The 21609-nt window shown below is 36.0% G+C and overlaps 2 protein-coding genes across 2 annotated transcripts; one reads left to right on the top strand and one right to left on the bottom strand.

Annotated features, from left to right (window-relative positions):
• Positions 1–2215: 2215 nt before the first annotated feature.
• On the bottom strand, positions 2216–11332 carry LOC134237975 (circularly permutated Ras protein 1-like). The gene is made up of 6 exons (XM_062720107.1): positions 11286–11332; positions 6101–6224; positions 5583–5768; positions 4641–4823; positions 4234–4384; positions 2216–2633 (listed from the first exon to the last, which is right to left on the bottom strand). The coding sequence occupies exons 2-6, from the start codon at positions 6218–6220 to the stop codon at positions 2251–2253; spliced, it is 1023 nt and encodes a 340-aa protein (XP_062576091.1). The 5' UTR covers positions 6221–6224; positions 11286–11332; the 3' UTR covers positions 2216–2250.
• Positions 11333–17264: 5932 nt separating this feature from the next.
• LOC134237972 (uncharacterized) lies at positions 17265–19105 on the top strand. Its single transcript, XM_062720104.1, has 3 exons — positions 17265–17360; positions 17719–18849; positions 19095–19105. The coding sequence occupies exons 2-3, from the start codon at positions 17727–17729 to the stop codon at positions 19103–19105; spliced, it is 1134 nt and encodes a 377-aa protein (XP_062576088.1). The 5' UTR covers positions 17265–17360; positions 17719–17726.
• The last annotated feature ends 2504 nt before the right edge of the window (positions 19106–21609 follow it).

The raw sequence follows: 21609 nt of genomic DNA, 5'->3' as shown, positions 1-21609 counted from the left end.
AGTTATGTCCAGTATTCTATATACAATTATTCCTCTAATTCAGCAATTTCCATCATTAATTTTGACTGAAAGCTAGAAAAAGTACTCCTGGATTTTCCTTTTTTATTCTGGAATGCATTATTTGTGACTGGGCTGTTTTCTTCATTTTTGTAGTTTTTTAAATCAAAAAATGATTGCATTAGATACACAACCCTGACTTTCAGCGTTATTTAATTTTTGTAATAAAGTAGCCAAAATATAACATTGACCCCCCCCCCCCCCCCCCACACACACACACACACACACACACACACAAACGGGGAAACACGGGATAGTTTGTGAGGAATTTTTTAAGCAGTCCTTCCATCCAATTAGAGAAACATTAACCAATACAATTGAAATACGACCACTTTTGAAATAATTTCAATGGTGGGTGAGAGTGCATTTCGATAAAAAACATTAATAGTAACCACTATTGAAATACGACCACTATTTGAAATGATTATTATACCCCACGCAACTAGTTGCGGGAGGTATCATGTTTTTGACCCGTCCGCCACTGTGCCTTTCATTATGTGTTTCACCGTCAAGTTTTCGGGGAGCGTGGGGTATGTGAGCTGGCTCACTTTTTCTTTCATTTCAATAGTGGGTGAGAGTGCATTTGAATATAATAACCATAGGTTTCAACCACTATTGAAATACGAGCACTACTGAAATATATATCTAATAGTGGTTGAGAGTGCATTTCAATATGGAAACCATAGGTTTCAACCACTATTGACATACTACCAGTATTGAAACAAAAGTTTCACCGCGTCAGCAACTTTTGAAATAATTATTTCAATATATATTGGACTCATTGTTCAAAGCACTATTGAAATCAATAATCTAATCCATATTGAAATTTTTATTTCAAAAGTGAACATTATTTCAATAGTGGTTGCAACTTGCAACCTATGTGAGTTAATATTGAAATGAATCTCACCCACTATTGATATAATTATTTCAATAGTAGTCGTATTTCAATAGTGGTTACTATCTATGTTTGTTATTGAAATGCACTCTCAACCACGATTGATATAATTATTTCAATAGTGGTTGTATTTCAATAGTGGTTATTACCTATGTTTGTTATTGAAATGCACTCTCAACCACTATTGATATAATTATTTCAATAGTGGTCGTTATTTCAATAGTGACTGCAACACAGGCTACTGACAGATACGTTTGTTACAGGGATTTCACCAACCTTGTTTGAAGTCAGCATTACTTACATGTACATGTTATGGTCGCTATATTGATCTTTTCACAAATATAACCTATCATTGGATTTATTTTGACGATGTGTTTCATTCTAATTTTTAGGCTTTTAATTTTGTTAATTTTTATACTGAATTTGACTAGATGGGATGTTCTGCCCACCCGATTAATACATATTGGTCTCACTTTCTAGACACCAGATTTCCAGGATTTTTGTTTTATGCCCTATTCATAGTTTTGTTGTTATTTATGGATGTGGATTTTAGAAAGTATTGTCAAAAAATTCATGCTTGAAGATAACTGAAGTTGGGTACTGATCAAAATGTACATATATATATATATACACAGGATGATAGGTTTATTTCTATTATTCTTGAAAAGAGAAAATAAAATGAAACCGAAATATAAAAAATATAGAGATACTGATAAATCCCATAAAACAACTTCCCAGTTCAAAAAATGTTCAAACTCTGAGGTGGGGTCAATTTTCAACAGGGTCTATTTTCAACTTGTTGTGGTCATCGGGGATAAGAAAAAAAATATCAAGCTGTTGAAAAATGACCCCGGGTATAAATTCAACGACTTTTGGTCTCAATTTTCAACGGAGAAAAAACACCCCTGGTTCAATATTCAACGTTGAAAAATGACCCCCGGGTCAATTTTCAACTCGGGTCAATATTCAACGTTACACCGGCCCTAAGAGTGATATGAATAAACAAGAGATGTTTGTGAAACACTTATCCTCCCTCCCTTAGACAAGGGGATGATAAATCTGTACATATACCCAATTTCATTTCAGTATATGCAACCTCTAGATCTGCAAAGAAAATGAAAGGAAACTGCAAATAATTAGAATTTTTAAGTCCAAGGGGCATAACTCTGTCAAAAATTGCTCAATCGTACCAAAAAACAAAACCTGGCCCATAGATATTTTTCTGATAAATCTGTATACCAATTTCATTTCAGTATGTGCAACCTCTGCATAGTAAATGAATGTCAATGGCTTTAATATTACCAGTTCCATAGCAGCTTGTCTCCATCCTGTTGTGTCTCAGAGATACAAGACAACACAACCTGACACCCATCACAATACACCGGGTCGCCCGTAGCAACATTGTCCATCTGATCAAGATCCTTCATGGACACCAAGATGACATTGGTGTCGGCTTTCTGACATTTAATGGTCTTCTTGGCCTTGGTCTGAGATCGTATGGGCGGGGCTGACTTTCGACGACTTGGATGACCTCCCCTTGTGTCACCTCTCCGTTGCTGATCGGGTAAATCTTCTGCTGTGGCTGATCGTCGTCCAGACAATCTGCGAGAGAAGATCCCACTAATTGAGGAGATGAAGCTTCTTACCCTGGATACTTGTCTTCTGGGTTTTTCTTGTTCACCTAGAGCCAATATTTTAAAATCAAATTTACATGTTGTTGTTTGTTTTTTTTTTTTTTTTGGAGAAAATATGAAAATCAGCACAAAGAGCTAGTTTATTGGAATTCATGAATTTTTCATTCATTTAAGCTGCAGTGTACTTGGTTATTATTTCCAAACACAAAAGAAAACATAGGTAATCAGAGATTACAGAGCTCACCTCAACGAATGTTGTCTTTAAGTAAGGCAAAGTCACACAATTAACCAACAAAAAGTGTACATTCCAAAATTGAAAATATTCAAGCAATTTTGATCTGATACTTTTAAATAGACCTACATAAAAATTTAAACTAGTTCTTCTTCATGAAAATGTAATCAAAATCCAGCATCTGAAGCAAATTTGAGAATTTTCATCTCTTGATGAAAACTTTAACCTGTTCACTCAACCGGAAAAAGTAGGTAAGATTCAGCATCCTAAGCAAGCCAGGTAGTGTGCATCCTTAGATGTATAATCCATGCAAGTTTGGTCAACATAGGGCTTATAGTTACTTGGAAATGAAACCTGCACTAAAAACTTTAACCTGTTCACTCAACCGGAAAATGTAGGTCAGATTCAGCATCCGAAGCAAAACCCGGTTGTATCCATCCTTAGATGTATCATCCATGCAAGTTTGGTCAACATAAGGCACATAGTTACTTGGAAATGAAACCTGCACCAAAAACTTTAACCTGTTCACTCAACCGGAAAATGTAGGTCAGATTCAGCATCTGAAGCAAACCCGGTAGTATCCATCCTTAGATGTATCATCCATTTAAGTTTGGTCAACATAGGGCTTATAGTTACTTGGAAATGAAACCTGCACTAAAAACTTTAACCTGTTCACTCAACCGGAAAATGTAGGTCAGATTCAGCATCCGAAGCAAAACCCAGTTGTATCCATCCTTAGATGTATCATCCATGCAAGTTTGGTCAACATAGGGCTTATAGTTACTTGGAAATGAAACATGCATCAAAAACTTTAACCTGTTCACTCAACCGGAAAATGTAGGTCAGATTCAGCATCCGAAGCAAGCCCGGTAGTATCCATCCTTAGATGTATCATCCATGCAAGTTTGGTCAACATAGGGCTTATAGTTAAATGGAAATGAAACCTACACAAAAAACTGCACCAAAAATGTTAACCTGCTACAAAAACATTAACCTGGTCATTCCTTTGCTGAAATTGCAGCATCTGAAACTTTGACTGGTACAATGAAACACACTAGAACCATCTTCCATGCATGTCTAATCAATATAGGACACAGAAGTACTTAAAAAGAAAACTGCTCCAAAAAACTTAACCTTAACCTGGGACGCCGACGCCGACGTGGACGCCGACACCGACGCCGACGCCGAGGGTATTACATAAGCTCCCCCAACTTCGTTGAGGTGAGCTAAAAAGTTTACTCAATTTGCAATAACCGAGTCTGAGACGGAAAAGAGAGAGATATAATAATTGAAATTTAGTTTAACCTATCAAATTGCAAATAATGTAAATTGGAGAAATATCAAATTCCTAGCAAAAATTTAATATATACTAGATACCTATGTGTATTACATGTGTTTATCTATAAATGAAATACCTTGCTCTGCTTTTCTTCGTCTTCCCTTCACTTTGACCATTTTACGATAAGAATCTTCAATGGTTGGATCATAATTCTCAACAAATTGGTCCGATACATATCTAATTGTCAGTGACGATTTTCCAACAGCTCCAGACCCAAGCATGACGATCTAGGATAAACAGAAACAACTAAAGTCATCATTCTCTAAATCAGAAAGAACAATCACATACTTTTGAAGTTGCATGATGATACACGTTAAACATTTGTAAAAGCTTTTGAGATGTGAAAAAAGATCCCTTATTTGGCATTTGGGTAATATCATCAACAAAACTGCTTTGTTATTTTAAAAAATAACTCTCAGAAAGAATCTGTTCAACTTTTATTTATTTAAATTATCTTATTTTATTTGAGTTATCTTCACTTACTTTGTGTGTAGCTTTGTGTTCAGGAATTTCTAAAACCAGATTTTCAAATGCTTCCTTTACTAGGCTTCCTGTTTTTGCAGAGGTTTCTAAAAAAGGAATGCCAAGGGATTCTGCCAGCTTCTTCCCCTCCTCAAATGATACCTCTCTCTCTTGCTCTAGATCACTTTTATTCCCACAAAGAATCTACAAAATCGAATCTTAAGTTTAATGAAATGCTCCTTTTGATATTTAGTCCCCTACTGGTGAAACCGGAGGGGACTATAAGTTACCTCTGAGTCTGTCTGTCTAGCTGTCTGTCAGCTAGTCTGTCCCCCTTGGTTTTCCACACTCTTTTTCTAAGCCCTTGCAGATATTGAGCTGAATTTTGGTATGAAAGTGAACCTTGATGAGATACAGATCAAATTTCAATGTTGTTTTGCTTCAATGATTTTTGATGGATTTATCGCATTTTAAATTTTTTATAATTTGGATTATGATCTGGTTCATGATGCACTAAATCAATGTTCTGAACAAGCTTGTATCCTAAAGAGAAAAGGGGAACATGGCAGGGGACATGTATTGCTTATGCAATATAACTCTCAGAATGCTTGTTTTTTCTACATATATGCATAATTATATAACCATAAACATAACTATAATAGACTCGCTTGCTAAAGATTCTATAAGTATTATTACTGGTTTAATATTTTTTTTTTTTTTCACTTCAGATGCAAGTATCAACATTTCTATGGACTAGTGTCATATTTTGCCACCATATGCTTACTAAAATGTTAAGATATTAAACTATAAGCCAGCTGCAGAAAAAAATAGAACTTTGCCCCATTGTCCAGGAAAGAGAATGGATAATAAAATCCAACCATTTCATGGTGGGGGCATGAAATATATCTTAACCTATTAATAACTTAGGTCTAAATACCCATTGTCTGTTATTTTTCAACCTACCGAAGGTACATGATCCATGCCTTTAATTTTCTGAGTAAGGTGATAAATGGCTGAGGCCTCGTTGAATGACGATCTGCTAGTAATGCTGTAGATAATCATAAAGCCGTCCCCCGAACTCATGTACATGTCTCGTACAGAGGAATACTCTTCTTGCCCTGCTGTGTCCAGAATATCCAAGCAACATGTCTGTAAGCAAAGAAGAGAATCATAATAAAGCATAAGATCCGAGAGTCTTGGCATGATCTCCAAACAATATTTGTTAACTTTATAATCAATTCATTGAAAGCATGAGATCCAACTTAAAGAATGCTCATATATATACATACCATCCTTACCAGCCCATTCCCCCTCCCCATGAGATTATTTTTTTATAAGTGAATAGTCATGAATACCAGAGTAAATCGATTCCTGATGTTTTTCCCTTCCTAAGAGTCCCACAAGTCATTATACACTTGATCTCTAAGTTAAGGTGAAAGGAATGACCTTAATGGTTCGGTGGTATACAGTGATGTACAAACCTCTTCATCTGCATTCTGGGGATCAATTTCTTCTTCCTTCTCCTCCAGATCATCTTCCTCAGGTATGTCTTCCTGCTCGTCTGTCAGACCCACGTACACAAGACTTCCCCCAAAATCCATTATCCTAAATATACACAAGGTACTTTTTATTTCAAAACATGTTGATTCAAACTGAATAAGTTCTAGTATCAATAACATTATATATTCTTAATAAAAGGGGAAATATATATAAAATTACAAAAAAAATAAATGAAAACAACTGGTATTCAGCATCAAAATCTAGCTATTTACATGCTAAAGTTATTGTCAATGAGGGAGTAAAAATAAAAATTCTAGTTTCCCTTTACCACACAGGACTGTTTCTCTTTTGGATCGAGGAAATGGAATATCTTGGCTAATTGCCACAAAAAATTAAATATCTAGGCCCTTCTTTAAATGCATATGTACACAACTCAGGAGACCAACACTTGAGGAGCCTAGCTATTGTAGATCTATACAGATCAATCTATATTCAGTGAAGGACAATCTGTATCTTGAATTGAAACTTGAAGATATAAAACCATGTAATTAACATATCTCTGAAAAAAGCAGTATGAATTAGTTTAACATAAAATATCTAATATATATATATACTGTTTGAGGCCTTAATCTCACGGAGTGTTAAAATTTAATTGTTGATCTGTTTTTTTTTCTTCAATAAATTTATCACAGCTAGCTTGTAAATAGTTCTATAGTTACTGATTAACCTCAATGATCTGTGTCCTATTTCCTGATTTATTTCTGGATAGGAAATAAAGGATTTTTAAACATGTAACTTTACAGGATTATATATGAATTAATAGAAAGAATAATTTTATATATATATATATATATATATATATATATATATATATATATATATATATATATATATATATATATATATATAAAGCACTAAAAATGACCAACGACACGAACAATAAAAATTGTCAAATTTTCGGGACGCCCTGTCCCTTCCTCAGGACAAAGAAAAAAGTTAAAAAGTCATAAGAACAAAGGAAAAATAGAAACAAAAACAACTAGCACTACTACTAAGCTACTAAACACTAGATATTTACATACTTAATAAATTACATGTTGAATTCGAAATTTTTAAGAACAACAATAAAGAAAGAAATCCGGACCGCTATGAAATGCGTCCGGTCTATCGGGTATACTCGGGTGAAGTGCGATTTACATAATTGAACGAATTAATTATGCTAATTAATTACGACAATCAGTAAATCGTACATTGTTTCATTCTCTCAAAATGGCGTAACTTTACTTAATAAAGAATAATCAAAGAAAAATAAGATGGCAGGGATATTTAAACATATGAATTATGATCCATTATAAATTTTGAAATATTTAAAGACTTAATACCGGGAAAAAATAATTAACAAAGGCGAAAGCAATACATAGCTATGTGGGTTGTTCGAGAGTTGGTGACGCAAATTGACTGTAGAGTGTACACTAAATTGAGAGAATAATCTTGTTTAGTATCGTCAGGAATTGGGTCTAGTTTACGTTCATTCTGGTGAAGTCATTTAGTTTGTTAATACCATTAGGGCGGAATGACTTCAATCTGTGCATCCAGAACTTTTCTTTGCTTTTTCTCTGAGCATCTGTCCATCTTGGGTTATGGTCAATCACCACTACTGTCATATCCTCCCATTTGTGACCCTCAAGGTTGAAATGTTCCCCAACGGGTTCATTGAGTTTTTTGGTCCTAATGGTCGAACGGTGGTTATTGACTCTCCTGCGGAGATCTCCTGTTTCACCAATATACTGTTTGGAGCAAACTTTGCAACTGATGAGATAAATGCAGTTGTCAGTATGACAGGACAAATTCCCTAGTATTTTGTAGCTGCGGCCTGTAACGGGGCTGTTAAAACTGTCTGTGTCAGTACTGTGCTTACAAAGAAGACATCTTCTGTCAGAGCAAGTTTTAAAGCCCCCGTTAGGTAATGGGTTGTCCAGTCTGGTTCTTACTACCATGTCCTTCAGGTTCCTTGGGCGTCTGTATGCAGCCAATGGGGGTTCCTTAAAGACCTCTGCCATTCGTTTGTTTGAATGGAGAATTGGTAGGTTCTTTTGAAGGATACCGCTAAGGTTCTTAAGGACGGGATGGTATGTGGTTACCAGAGGGACCCTACCGCTATTGTCTTTCTCCTTGTAGCGTAATAGGTTTTGCCTGTCATGTCCTGCCATCTCATCAATAGCTGTTTGTACGGTGCGGGCATTGTAGCCTCTTTTGCATAAGTGGGACTTAAGAAGACCACTTTGCTCCTGATATAAGGCAGGGGACGAACAGATGCGTCGAATTCTGGTGGCTAGACCCTTAGGCACTCCCTTAAAAGTGTGTGGGGGATGACAGCTAGAGGGCATAAGATATAGGTGGGAGTCTGTGGGTTTGGTGTGGAGACTGAATTCGATTTCACCATCAATCAGGGTAGATGTAGTATCTAGGAATACGTTTTTCGAATTAGATATGTCTACTGTAAATTTGATCGACTGATGAAAGGTGTTGGCAAACGTAATGAATGCCTCGAGGCTCTCGCGACATTCCACCCACTTCATCTCTATATCGTCAATGAAACGCAACCAGCTATGGGGCCTAAAAGGTGCTTGAAGTAACAAGTTGCGTTCCAGTCTGCCCATGAAGACATTGGCATAAGACGGTGCCATTTTCGTACCCATAGCAGTGCCATTAACCTGCAGGTAATGTTCTCCATTAAACATGAAGTTGTTGAACTTGAGAACATGTTCAAGGAGCTTAGCAAGGGACTCTGTAGAAGGAATTTGTATGGATCTACTATCCCAGACTTCTCTACAGGCTTCGATACCCTCATCGTGTGGAATATTGTTAATGGCACTGCTATGGGTACGAAAATGGCACCGTCTTATGCCAATGTCTTCATGGGCAGACTGGAACGCAACTTGTTACTTCAAGCACCTTTTAGGCCCCATAGCTGGTTGCGTTTCATTGACGATATAGAGATGAAGTGGGTGGAATGTCGCGAGAGCCTCGAGGCATTCATTACGTTTGCCAACACCTTTCATCAGTCGATCAAATTTACAGTAGACGTATCTAATTCGAAAAACGTATTCCTAGATACTACATCTACCCTGATTGATGGTGAAATCGAATTCAGTCTCCACACCAAACCCACAGACTCCCACCTATATCTTATGCCCTCTAGCTGTCATCCCCCACACACTTTTAAGGGAGTGCCTAAGGGTCTAGCCACCAGAATTCGACGCATCTGTTCGTCCCCTGCCTTATATCAGGAGCAAAGTGGTCTTCTTAAGTCCCACTTATGCAAAAGAGGCTACAATGCCCGCACCGTACAAACAGCTATTGATGAGATGGCAGGACATGACAGGCAAAACCTATTACGCTACAAGGAGAAAGACAATAGCGGTAGGGTCCCTCTGGTAACCACATACCATCCCGTCCTTAAGAACCTTAGCGGTATCCTTCAAAAGAACCTACCAATTCTCCATTCAAACAAACGAATGGCAGAGGTCTTTAAGGAACCCCCATTGGCTGCATACAGACGCCCAAGGAACCTGAAGGACATGGTAGTAAGAACCAGACTGGACAACCCATTACCTAACGGGGGCTTTAAAACTTGCTCTGACAGAAGATGTCTTCTTTGTAAGCACAGTACTGACACAGACAGTTTTAACAGCCCCGTTACAGGCCGCAGCTACAAAATACTAGGGAATTTGTCCTGTCATACTGACAACTGCATTTATCTCATCAGTTGCAAAGTTTGCTCCAAACAGTATATTGGTGAAACAGGAGATCTCCGCAGGAGAGTCAATAACCACCGTTCGACCATTAGGACCAAAAAACTCAATGAACCCGTTGGGGAACATTTCAACCTTGAGGGTCACAAATGGGAGGATATGACAGTAGTGGTGATTGACCATAACCCAAGATGGACAGATGCTCAGAGAAAAAGCAAAGAAAAGTTCTGGATGCACAGATTGAAGTCATTCCGCCCTAATGGTATTAACAAACTAAATGACTTCACCAGAATGAACGTAAACTAGACCCAATTCCTGACGATACTAAACAAGATTATTCTCTCAATTTAGTGTACACTCTACAGTCAATTTGCGTCACCAACTCTCGAACAACCCACATAGCTATGTATTGCTTTCGCCTTTGTTAATTATTTTTTCCCGGTATTAAGTCTTTAAATATTTCAAAATTTATAATGGATCATAATTCATATGTTTAAATATCCCTGCCATCTTATTTTTCTTTGATTATTCTTTATTAAGTATAGTTACGCCATTTTGAGAGAATGAAACAATGTACGATTTACTGATTGTCGTAATTAATTAGCATAATTAATTCGTTCAATTATGTAAATCGCACTTCACCCGAGTATACCCGATAGACTGGACGCATTTCATAGCGGTCCGGATTTCTTTCTTTATTGTTGTTCTTAAAAATTTCGAATTCAACATGTAATTTATTAAGTATGTAAATATCTAGTGTTTAGTAGCTTAGTAGTAGTGCTAGTTGTTTTTGTTTCTATTTTTCCTTTGTTCTTATGACTTTTTAACTTTTTTCTTTGTCCTGAGGAAGGGACAGGGCGTCCCGAAAATTTGACAATTTTTATTGTTCGTGTCGTTGGTCATTTTTAGTGCTTTATATAAATTTCCATCCGTGACCTTGTATCTACTTGATAGATCCGACATTTAGGATATACAGTGTTGTTGGTTTTTTAGTGCTTTTTATATATATATATATATATATATATATATATATATATATATATATATATATATATATATATATATATATATATATATATATATATACACACACACACACACATAATACTATGTAAATATTTTTGCCTGGATGGTTAGCTGGTTTAATGTTCATATTTAATATCAAATACCTTTAAACTAATGTGTTTAACAACTTGCACAATAAAAAAAAAACATTACTCATTTACTATTGATCGATTTATAGCTAACTTTGGCCCTACAACAAGATTGATGTAGACATGACATATATATCTATAACCAGGATATATACTGAAGGGTGCTTAAATCATGCAGTGCTTATCTATAATCACTTTAAAAATCTATCATTCATTAACATTATAAAAAGAATGAAAATTTATACCACACGTCTTACCTATCTTGCAGTCAACAACAACGCTGTAAAATACTTTGGTTTTCCCCATCGATATAACTTATAAATATACATTACACCTAATATTTGATTGGTAGATATAAATAATCTAACTAAAAATAACCTAGAAAACATCGAGTTGCGGACGGCGCGGATTTAAGTTTTTTCTATGTCCCCCGTTATCGAAGATTCGGGACTATACAGTAGTTTGTTCTGTTCGTTCGTCTGTATGTTTGTTTATCTGTTTGTATATTTGTTCAAAGAAACTTTAACCTTGTCCAAAACTTTTGAGTGGGTGATGCTTTGGCTGGTGTATTCCTTGTAACAAGACCTTTCTTTTGGTACTACAAAATTTTAACCTTGTGACCTTGACTTTGACTCACTTTAACCAAAAGTTACTAACATTAGCCATAGCATTAACTTTAGAAAAGTTGGTGCTAGGGGTTTCATACTTCACATATGCATTCATTATGACAAGACGATTCAGTGGGTTTAAGTATTTTGACCTTTTCACCTTGACCTTAAAGATTGATCCACTTAAAAAAAAAACTTCAATCATGATCATAACTTTTGAACCGCTAGTACTAAGGTTTCATATTTTCACAGGTGTGTTCCTTGTGACAAGACCTTCCTATGGCTACCAACAATTTTGACCTTTTTACCTTGACCTGAGAGTTTGACCCACTTGAAAAAAAAATAACGTTGACCATGAACTTTGAACCGTTAGAACTAGGTTTTTCATATTCGCAGGTGTATTTCATGTGAGAGGACTTCCTTTAGATATATACCTACAATTTTGACCTTTGGACCTTGACATTTAGAAATTTCAACCCTCGCCATATGCTGTCATACGGAGGCATCACAAAGACATCTTTCATTTTTCATTTTTTTACCTTTACTGGCAGGACTTCCACTCACAAGATAACAACAATTAATGTTTGGTGAGGTACTGCGGGGGGGGGGGGGGGGGGGGTGATGTACTGCGCCCTTCTATCCACTTTTTGCGAACGTAAATAGTTTTATATTTGAATTTAAGGAAAACAAGATGTGTTTGTGAAACACTGCCCCTAAGATACTGAACATCCCGAAGGAGGTTACCCTATTCCTTTCTTCATTAATGATGTACAGTATATACAATTTTATACAAAAATACACCATGCTCTCTCTCTCTCTAATTATTTTGCCAAGTGTGCATTACAGAGAGTCAGTAGTAGTTCAGGTTTTAAATAAGTTCTTGGATCTGTTAAAATCATAGGCGCTTGGTTTCAGGATGGTGTATTTTGTGTATTACGTGTTTTTCTAGGTGTGTCTGAATACTCTCAGACTGCGGAACATTAACTGGCAAAATTGGAAATATACAGCTTACTTCATTTCTATCTGTTACAATCAAAACATTCAGTGATAGACAATGAAATGGGCGGGTACAATATGACGCGGACGTGGGGAAAACATGGGATTGAAATTGCAGATCGAAATTCATTTTGAAACAAAGAACTATGAAACAAAGATTCTGTAAAAGTTTCATTTGAATTCATTCGTAGGTATAAGAGGAGTTGCGGATAAGGATGGGTACCCTAAAGACTAACAGACGGACGTACAGACAGAGGGATGGACAGACATGGATGGACATCCCGATCACTATATACCCTCCTGCTTTACAAGTGGGTGGTTTGACAAGTGTTTTGGAGCTGGCAGAATTATTTTGTGCTAGAAAACTGAGGTTATTTGACTTATTTCCCTTTGCTATGACCACCTATGTTACCTGAAATCATAAATTATTTGAATAAAATAATCATAGTATACATTGCCAGAATTTTCAAAGCATAGTGCAAAAAGTACACAGTCTTTAATTGCTAGGGAGACATATTCTTCATGTTGATAGTAACAAATGGGCAGGTGTATATTGATTAATTAGCACTGGCATGTAAAAAAAAAAAAAAAAAAAGATCAACCTCTTGATTTGTTACTGAAGAGATCATTAGCTTTTCTGTTCAGTGTCCTGATCATCCTATTTCTCTTAGGTGTCGACAGCACATCTTTATATAAGTTAGTTTTGTTTATATTATGCCTCTACGGAACCTTGACTGTTCTGTCCAGTAGTCAGTACACCACATCGATTGCCTATGATGATGACAAACCCTGACTGTGTCCATATACTCAGGTATCCGTTTTGTAAAAGGGGCCACGAGGCCTTAACGGCGTTTAGGCCCTGTGGCCACTATCACAAACATGCTTACCATTACTAATTTATCAGGACATCCCAAAAGTTCATAGCTATAATTATAGCTAAGCTCTACATCAAGACAGAGGCAGGTGCCTTTAAGCCCCCCCCCCCCCCCCCAAAAAAAAAGCAACAGAAAACGAAGGTCTTTTACTCTTCAGAAATTCTATCACCACATAATATATCAGTCTTCCAAGTATTAAAATCAGATGGGACTTTAGCTTCTTCTTGTCTGTTCACCTGTCTTTCCCACTTGGTTTTTTAAGTTTTTTAAAGCCTTACAGACATTGAGCTGCTTTTGGTATGTGATTGTACCTTGATGAGTTACATATCAAGTTTGCATTTTGTTCCACTTTAAATACAGTGATTATACCCCATGCAACAAGTTGCGGGAGGTATAATGTTTTTGACCCGTCAGTCAGTCAGTCCGTCAGTCCTGTTTTTTTGTTAGCGCAACTTCTCATAAACCGCTGCACAGAATTTCGTCAAACTTTGCAGATATTTAGGACACAATGTGTAGATGTGCATATTACCAGGAAATTCTGATTCCTTTATTTTTTTGGGAATTTCCGCACTTTTACACTTAGATTTTTGGCCATATCTTGAATATAGAGATGAACAGTTTGTCAGCGCAACTCCTCTTAAACCGCTGCACAGAATTTCGTCAAACTTTGCAGATATTTAGGACATAATGTGTAGATGTGCTTATTACCAGGAAATTCAGATTCCTTTTTTTACGGGAATTTCCGCACTTTTATACACCTAGATTTTTGGCCGTACCTTGAATATATAGATGAACAGTTTGTCAGCGCAACTTCTTTTAAACCGCCGCACAGAATTTCGTTAAACGTAGCATATATATTAGGACACAATGTGTAGATGTGCATATTACCAGGAAATTCCGATTCCATAATTTTTCTGGGAATTTCGGCACTTTTCAACGTAGAATTTTGGCCATACGTTGAATATAGAGATGAACAGTTTGTCAGCGCAACTCCTCTTAAACTGCTGCACAGAATTTCGTCAAACTTCGCAGATATTTAGTACACAGTGTGTAGATGTGCATATTACCAGGAACCGATTCCTTTATTTTCCTTGGAATTTCCGCACTTTTCAACTTAGATTTTTAGCCATACCTTGAATATAGAAATGAACAGATTGTCAGCGCAACTTCTCATAAACCGTTGCACAGAATTTCGTCAAACTTTGCAGATATTTAGGACACAATGTATAGATGTGCATATTACCAGGAAACTGGGATTCCTTTATTTTTCCCGGCAATTTCAGCACTTCGAGTTGGGGGGGGGGGGGGCGTGGGGTATGTGAGCTTGCACACTTTTTCTTTCATTTTGAGAGTTATTTTCTTAATTTTTAATATCTAATGAGAGCCAGTTTTCTACCCCACCCCTTAAATTATTAAAGGTATAAGCTCCTTTTTGACATGGAAATCGAGATCTATTTAGCTGTGTTAAAGATAGATCAAGTTGATATTTTGTTCTGCTCAAATAAATGAAATAATTTATAACTGAAATATAAGATTTACTAGTATATAGTTTTTATTTGTGATATAATTCGTTTCTGCTTTTGAAAGTTGAAACACTATACATGTATTTCAAAAACTCGATTAATCCAGAAAAACTCAAGATTCAAGGGAATTACATTGTATAAAAGCTTCAAGTTTCTATCCCTGTTCAAGACATTTCGCTAGACAATTACTAGTATTGCTTGCAATATGTACTTATACAGAAAACTTAAAAAAAAGCTCCTATTGGTACAAAAAAATATTTAAGGAGGGGGTGTTTACTAAATTTTCTAATCACTTTTTTTTTACAGTAGTCTTTGTTCCTTATGGTTCCATGGTCATTTGATCGTGATTTAATATCACTTAAAATTCCAGCCCTGGAGGATGGGGGTCCGGAAAACACCCACCCCTTGATCCACTGAAAACGCCTATGCTAATACCACTTGAAAATCTTTCAGTTTTTATCAGTAATAATGATAGCTGCAGAACTGTAGCGTAATTATGGTTTTACATATTAGTCTTGACCATAACGCTACAGATCCTATAATGTGAGTTTATCATTTTTAGAGACGATTTACGGCGCAAGATTTTTTGCGCACTGTTTGGGAGAATTTATCCAATTTTCAACATTGGTAAATCATCTACCTTTCCTTTCATATTTCTAAACAAATTTTTTAATAAATCTGTATATTTTATACACCTCCCAACACTATGTAGTCGTCTCTACAAGCGATAAACTTGCTTGATTAGGAATTTTCTGCAATCCCTCAGACAATTCAAACCAAGCCACTTTAGCGTCTGTAGAGGTGACTATAAAGGGTTGAGAGGAGGATAAAGTTACGAATGTGTCTGAAAATAGGGGTGAAAGGTAGATGATTTACTAAAGTTGGAAAGTGAAGAAATTCTTCCAAACAGTGCGCAAAAAATATTGCGCTGTAAATTGCACATTTTTTGCATTACAGGATCTGTAGCATGATAGTCAAGACTAAAACCTTAGCGCTACAGTTCTGCAGCTATACTAACAATGAGGGTTGACACTCTCTACTTCTCCAAAGCTATTATTAATTATTTTAAAAGGTGATGTATAGCGTATTATTTTTTTTTAATTCAGGCAAACTAAAATTATAAAGATTTTTCTATTTGTTTTATTTCTTAAAAAAAGATAGGACTTTCCTGTAACTTACACAATTTAAATCAATTGCGTTTTAAAGATATTAAAGGAAATTTAAAACAAACACCCTATTTGCCGACTTTACTTTTAAATCAGTGACAGACACATATGAAAGTCTATTTTACTGAAAGAAATGCGAGGTTATACAAGTTAAAAATCGGTGAACATTTTAATTTGAACGTATATAACAAATACATCTATTTTCTAAAGCTCAGATACACCGTTTATTTAGCTTTGATTTCTTAGATATATTTTACAATGCATAACTCACTTTCTCGCGTAATCCTTCGTAAATCCAAGTAAGAAAAAACATTTTAATATCTATGCATAATTTCTGAACAATAATACTAGGCAAATGAATGACTTACACATACGAGCACAGGTTTTTAAAGAAATGAAGCTTTTTGTCGAAAATTTTTGCAGAGAAAAGATGTTTGGACTCGCGGCAAAAATTTTGAAATCGTGATTTGGATTTTACACAGAAAATTAAGACATATTTCGAAATGTTAATAAAAATTGGTGAATTCACAACATAATTCAGACGGTGATCTAAATCTGTCTTCATTTTAATTATTACAACTTACTGATTGGTTAACATTCTCATAATTATCCATATATTATGAAAAGACGGGAATTTTAAAAATTCTTCTACAGAATATAATTTAAACTCTTCTGATTGTGTCAACAAATCTGCATAGGTAAACATCCCTGAATATTAATTAAAATTCGAAGAAAAAAACACTTTCTCCGATTAAAACGCACATGCCCGCAATACACACAATCGCTCGTTGTCGTTTAATGTGCGGCGGTCGTCAGCCGCGGCCATTCAGAATCTCGGGTCACTTGTCTAAAAGGTTCAAAAATTTAAGACAATCGTGCTTTGAAGATTTATTTTCAACATAGTCTACAGCATGTGAATTAAAGGAGGGTCGCTCACAATAAACACATCAGACTGTAAAATATAATGAAACATCTGTCTGGAATCGGACATAGGACATGGCGGGTTACGTAAATGGCTGAGCCGGAACAATGAAACTGTTATCTAACATGACAGATTTTAACACTTTAGGGATGATAGAGCACTCGGACATCCAGACGGTGCAGAGCATATATAAAGCTGCACATGCAGTAACGTGGATGTGTCCAAAGAAAGACTCCAAGCAAGTAAGTTGTCTTATCATTGCAAAATGTGTTCTCTATGAGCAAATATTGTACTGAAATCGAAAAAAAAAAGAATTACGAAGGATTCAGCTTAGTAAATGTCCTGGTATTCATTCAGTATGGTTTCTTTCAAAAATTATTCTAAATTAAATGTTTTAACAGTTTAATTAATGATATTGAATAGATAAAATAACCAGTCTTGTCCCATTTATCATTTTTAACTTGGTACAATCATGTTTTATATTCAATTCATAGCCTAAGGTCCAAAAGTTCGACTCTCACACATTAAGTTGCAGGACAAGATATTGCAATTCAAACTATATAAACACGATTTCTATAAATTTGTAATTTTATTTTGCAGTTTTAACAATGAAGAGATCGCTCGCCCTTTGTCTCGTCTTTGCCCTGGCTGATGTCGGGCTCTGGAGAACTATTGGTGGAGCGGCTGCCAATTTAATAGGTCATGATCAGGGCTGGGGAAAGGGCGGTATAGTTCACCAGCCGGGTCACATCGATCATCACGGATCTAAGGGTGGCGCTATCGGAGTCGGAAACGCCCAGGTTGATCTTGGTGTTGATCTTGGAGTCGGTGGACAGTTCGATGCTGGATTTAATGGTGGAAGCATTGACCATGGTCACCATGGAAAGGGAGGAATCATTGACCATCACGATATAGGCCATTTCGATCACCACAATGGTGGAATCATCGGAGGTGGTGCTCATGCTTCAGCTGATGTAGCCGTGGGAGCCGCTGTTGGTGCCGCTGTTGGAGGTGGTATCGGTGTTGGAGGTGGAATCGGGGGAGGTATTGGAGGAGGTATCGGAGGTGATATCGGAGGTGGCTTCCATGATAACATCGGAGGTGGATTCGATGACTTCAACAGCATTAATGGCAACTTCGATGACACCACAGTCATTGGAGGTGGAAACATCAACAGCATCAGTGGATCTTTCGATGACAGTACAATCATCGGTAGAGGTGGAAACTTGAACTCCATTAGCGGAAACTTCGATGACAGCACAATCATCGGTAGAGGTGGAAACTTGAACTCCATTAGCGGAAACTTCGATGACAGCACAATCATCAATGGTGGAAATCTGAACTCCGTCAGCGGATCATTTGACGATTCCGTAATTATTGGAGGAGGAGGTATCGGTGGAGGAATCGGAGGAGGAATCGGAGGCGGGATCGGAGGAGGTATTGGTATTGGAGGAGGTGTCGGTGTTGGAGCCGCCGTGGGTGCCCGTGTCTCAGTAGGAGCTAGGGCTGGAGCTGGCATTGGTGGAGGATTTGGAGGAAAGAAAGGCGGATACGGAAAGGGTGCTATTGGCGGAGGTTACTACAGACCCATGGTCATCTACAGACCAAAGTTCGGAGGATACAAAAAACGCTACGGCGGAGGATACAGAAAATCTTCATACAAAAAGATGAGGGTCCTTCCAATCAGGAAAATCAGATTTATGAGACCTATCTTCAAGAAAAAGTTCGGAGGTAATTCAGAAAAATTATCAAAAGCTTATAACATTTAAATTTTGTCAGTTGGAAGAATACATATATTATTCAAACAGATAGGCATAAACTGAAGCTGGAATTCAATACTTTTTTCCAAAGATTTTCTTTCCTAAATAAATGACGACTTTGTAGTTTAACACATTTTAATAATACTTCATAATAGCCATTTAAAAAGCATTACTGAGTATTTATATATATATATATTTTTTTTTTTTACTTTACAGGTTATTACTAAGTTTGTGCACCGATTTCATGGCACCAGTCCTCAAAATGGAGTCTTTGTTATTTATTGTTTGTTAATAAAAAATATGTTAAACATATACTGAAAACTGTTTTATTTTGCCATAGAAAGTCCGTAAAGAAAAAACTGCATGACTATTAAAGCACAAATAGTTCTGTTTATATTGAATTTGGAACAATAGCCTTGTTTGTTCGCTATTTTAACCAAACACACCCAGAACCTGGATCACATAACTTCATATGTATTAATGTGTACGTGTATTACTATGATTGATGGAATCTCCTGAACAATTTCATCCACCTATCATTTTTTTTAATTTTGAGTTTACAACATAATAACAGTTATCAAGTTGTAAATTTTGCATTTATCTCGACTTAGTAAATTTAAAATTTACAACATGATAACCATTTGAGTATAAGACGGATTCGTTCTCTGGTCAAGAACTTGAATCAAAATCAACACTTGTATTGGCATACAGCAGGGTGTCATACTTTCTCCGCTGCTCTTTGAGGACAATGCATAAAAATTGCTGTTATATATTTGAACAATTTTAATTTGTTATTCCAAAACTCTCATTTTTCTCCCATTTATTATTCTAAAGGAGGATCCAGAATTTTATTATTACTACTGAGATAATCAAGCGGTCATGATATAAATGGGCAGTTTCATTATTTTATGTGCACTATATTCCTTGTAAGAAACCACACATAAAATCTTGTGAAATACCGGTATCTTTATCACATTGTTATATACAAAAATGAATTTTTAGCCAGCATATGTTGTTTATACACTTATTTTTTCTTATTCTCCGATTTCATTCGCTTGTCAGTCTTCCGCATTTACGACTTTTAACACATTAATAACCTTGCAGAAGTTGTACACACTAATTGCAAATAAAAATGTTGCACTTCTGAACATCTGTATGACGATTAACTGCTCTCTGTGGTTCACCAAATGTGACCTTTGTGTCAACTTCCTAATGGATTTCTTAATGTGTGCCAAGTCTTCGGAACATTATAGGTTGTCCCTATTTATTCATTCAATTTCGTATGGTAGTCACTTTACGGACGCCAACAGGTAAGAGCAGTCCTCTATTTATCGAATCCCTGTGGTTTCTTTTATCTGTTGTTCCTATTGATATTTCAATTGATAAAAAACCTACCTAAATATCTAAAAAAAAAAAAAAAAAATCGCAATAATACATGAAAAAAAATTCAGGTGTTTCATTGGAATATCTGTGTTAAAACCTGTGTTAAAATTGAAAAAACAAAAAGAAAAGAAAGAAAAAAAAAAGAAACTATGAATGCATTTGCGTCTTTGAAATCTATTTAAGAGAAAAATCCTAGGCAGTTCATTAAATAACATTTATAACGTAATTTGTGTGCATACTATGTCTTATTCATTCATAATGTACTAGTAATAATTTAATATGAGAGCTGAATATACCCGGTAGATCTTTCTTACAACTTTGGGTTTATAAGCCGTCTGCTCACTCATAGAAAATAATGCTTTAATTCTTATTATTTTTCAGAGGGAATTTATTTTACAAGTAAAAAACAACAATTATATCAATGCTTGTGGGTCAAAATCAAATGTAAAAGACAATTCAAACTTGATAAATCTTTAAAGAAGTAATAGACATTTATTTCATTAGAGTTATCTCTCTTATCAGAGTATCAATGAACCTTAAGATTAAAAAAAAAATCTTTAGTTTTTTTAGAACTAGAAAATTAACTCGAAAAGGGAAATTAAATTTATGCTACCTATTATGTATAAGATTATTGACAAATGCTATGAAAAATGAGAGAGAGAGAGAGAGAGAGAGAGAGAGAGAGAGAGAGAGAGAGAGAGAGTTACATAAATTTTACGCAGTGAAAGCAAGCAGAGTTTATGGGAGGGTTCAGAGTCCCCCCCCCCCAGATTTATCATATCTGTTGGTAGCTAATGAACCCTCGTCAGCTGTGGCATGTCGATTGCAATTATTCTGCAAAAGTTCCCAACTGGAGTGTAATGGAAACATTTGTAACTCTTATTTCAATGTTTCAGCTATTTAAAATGAAATTCCGTAATTTGATATGCTAATTAATCTGTGTTTGCCATTTTCTCAGTTTAATTCATTTCGTTTGAGATGTTTAATTTTGCATCGTCATAATAACAAGACTTGTCAGGAATCAGTTTTGCAAGACTGAGTTTTCCTAGAATCTACTAGTTTATTCCCCCTAAAACGTCACACATAGGGGGAAATTGGCTATCCACAACAGGTCTCCAATACGCATATTTTGGCCGCCATGATTGATGATCAATGACATCCTTTACGAATTCCTTACCCACACTTTTGTCTGTCTGCGAGAAAGGTTGCCACCGGCAAATTTTGTGGTAAACATTGGTACCACTTGCATATCAATGGTAATTCATTTCCCTAACAGTGGGTGTGTTCCAGGTTCTACCACTGGTAACTTCTGCAGATCACTGACAGCGTGCCAGGACTCTCAACACAC

This window comes from Saccostrea cucullata, unplaced genomic scaffold, assembly GCF_032062105.1.
Source record: "Saccostrea cucullata isolate Sc308-1 unplaced genomic scaffold, CSIRO_AGI_Scuc_v1 ctg9241, whole genome shotgun sequence".
Lineage (NCBI taxonomy): Eukaryota > Metazoa > Mollusca > Bivalvia > Ostreida > Ostreidae > Saccostrea > Saccostrea cuccullata.
Note: the sequence above shows the minus strand (reverse complement) of the source record. Positions and strands in the feature narration are given on the sequence as shown.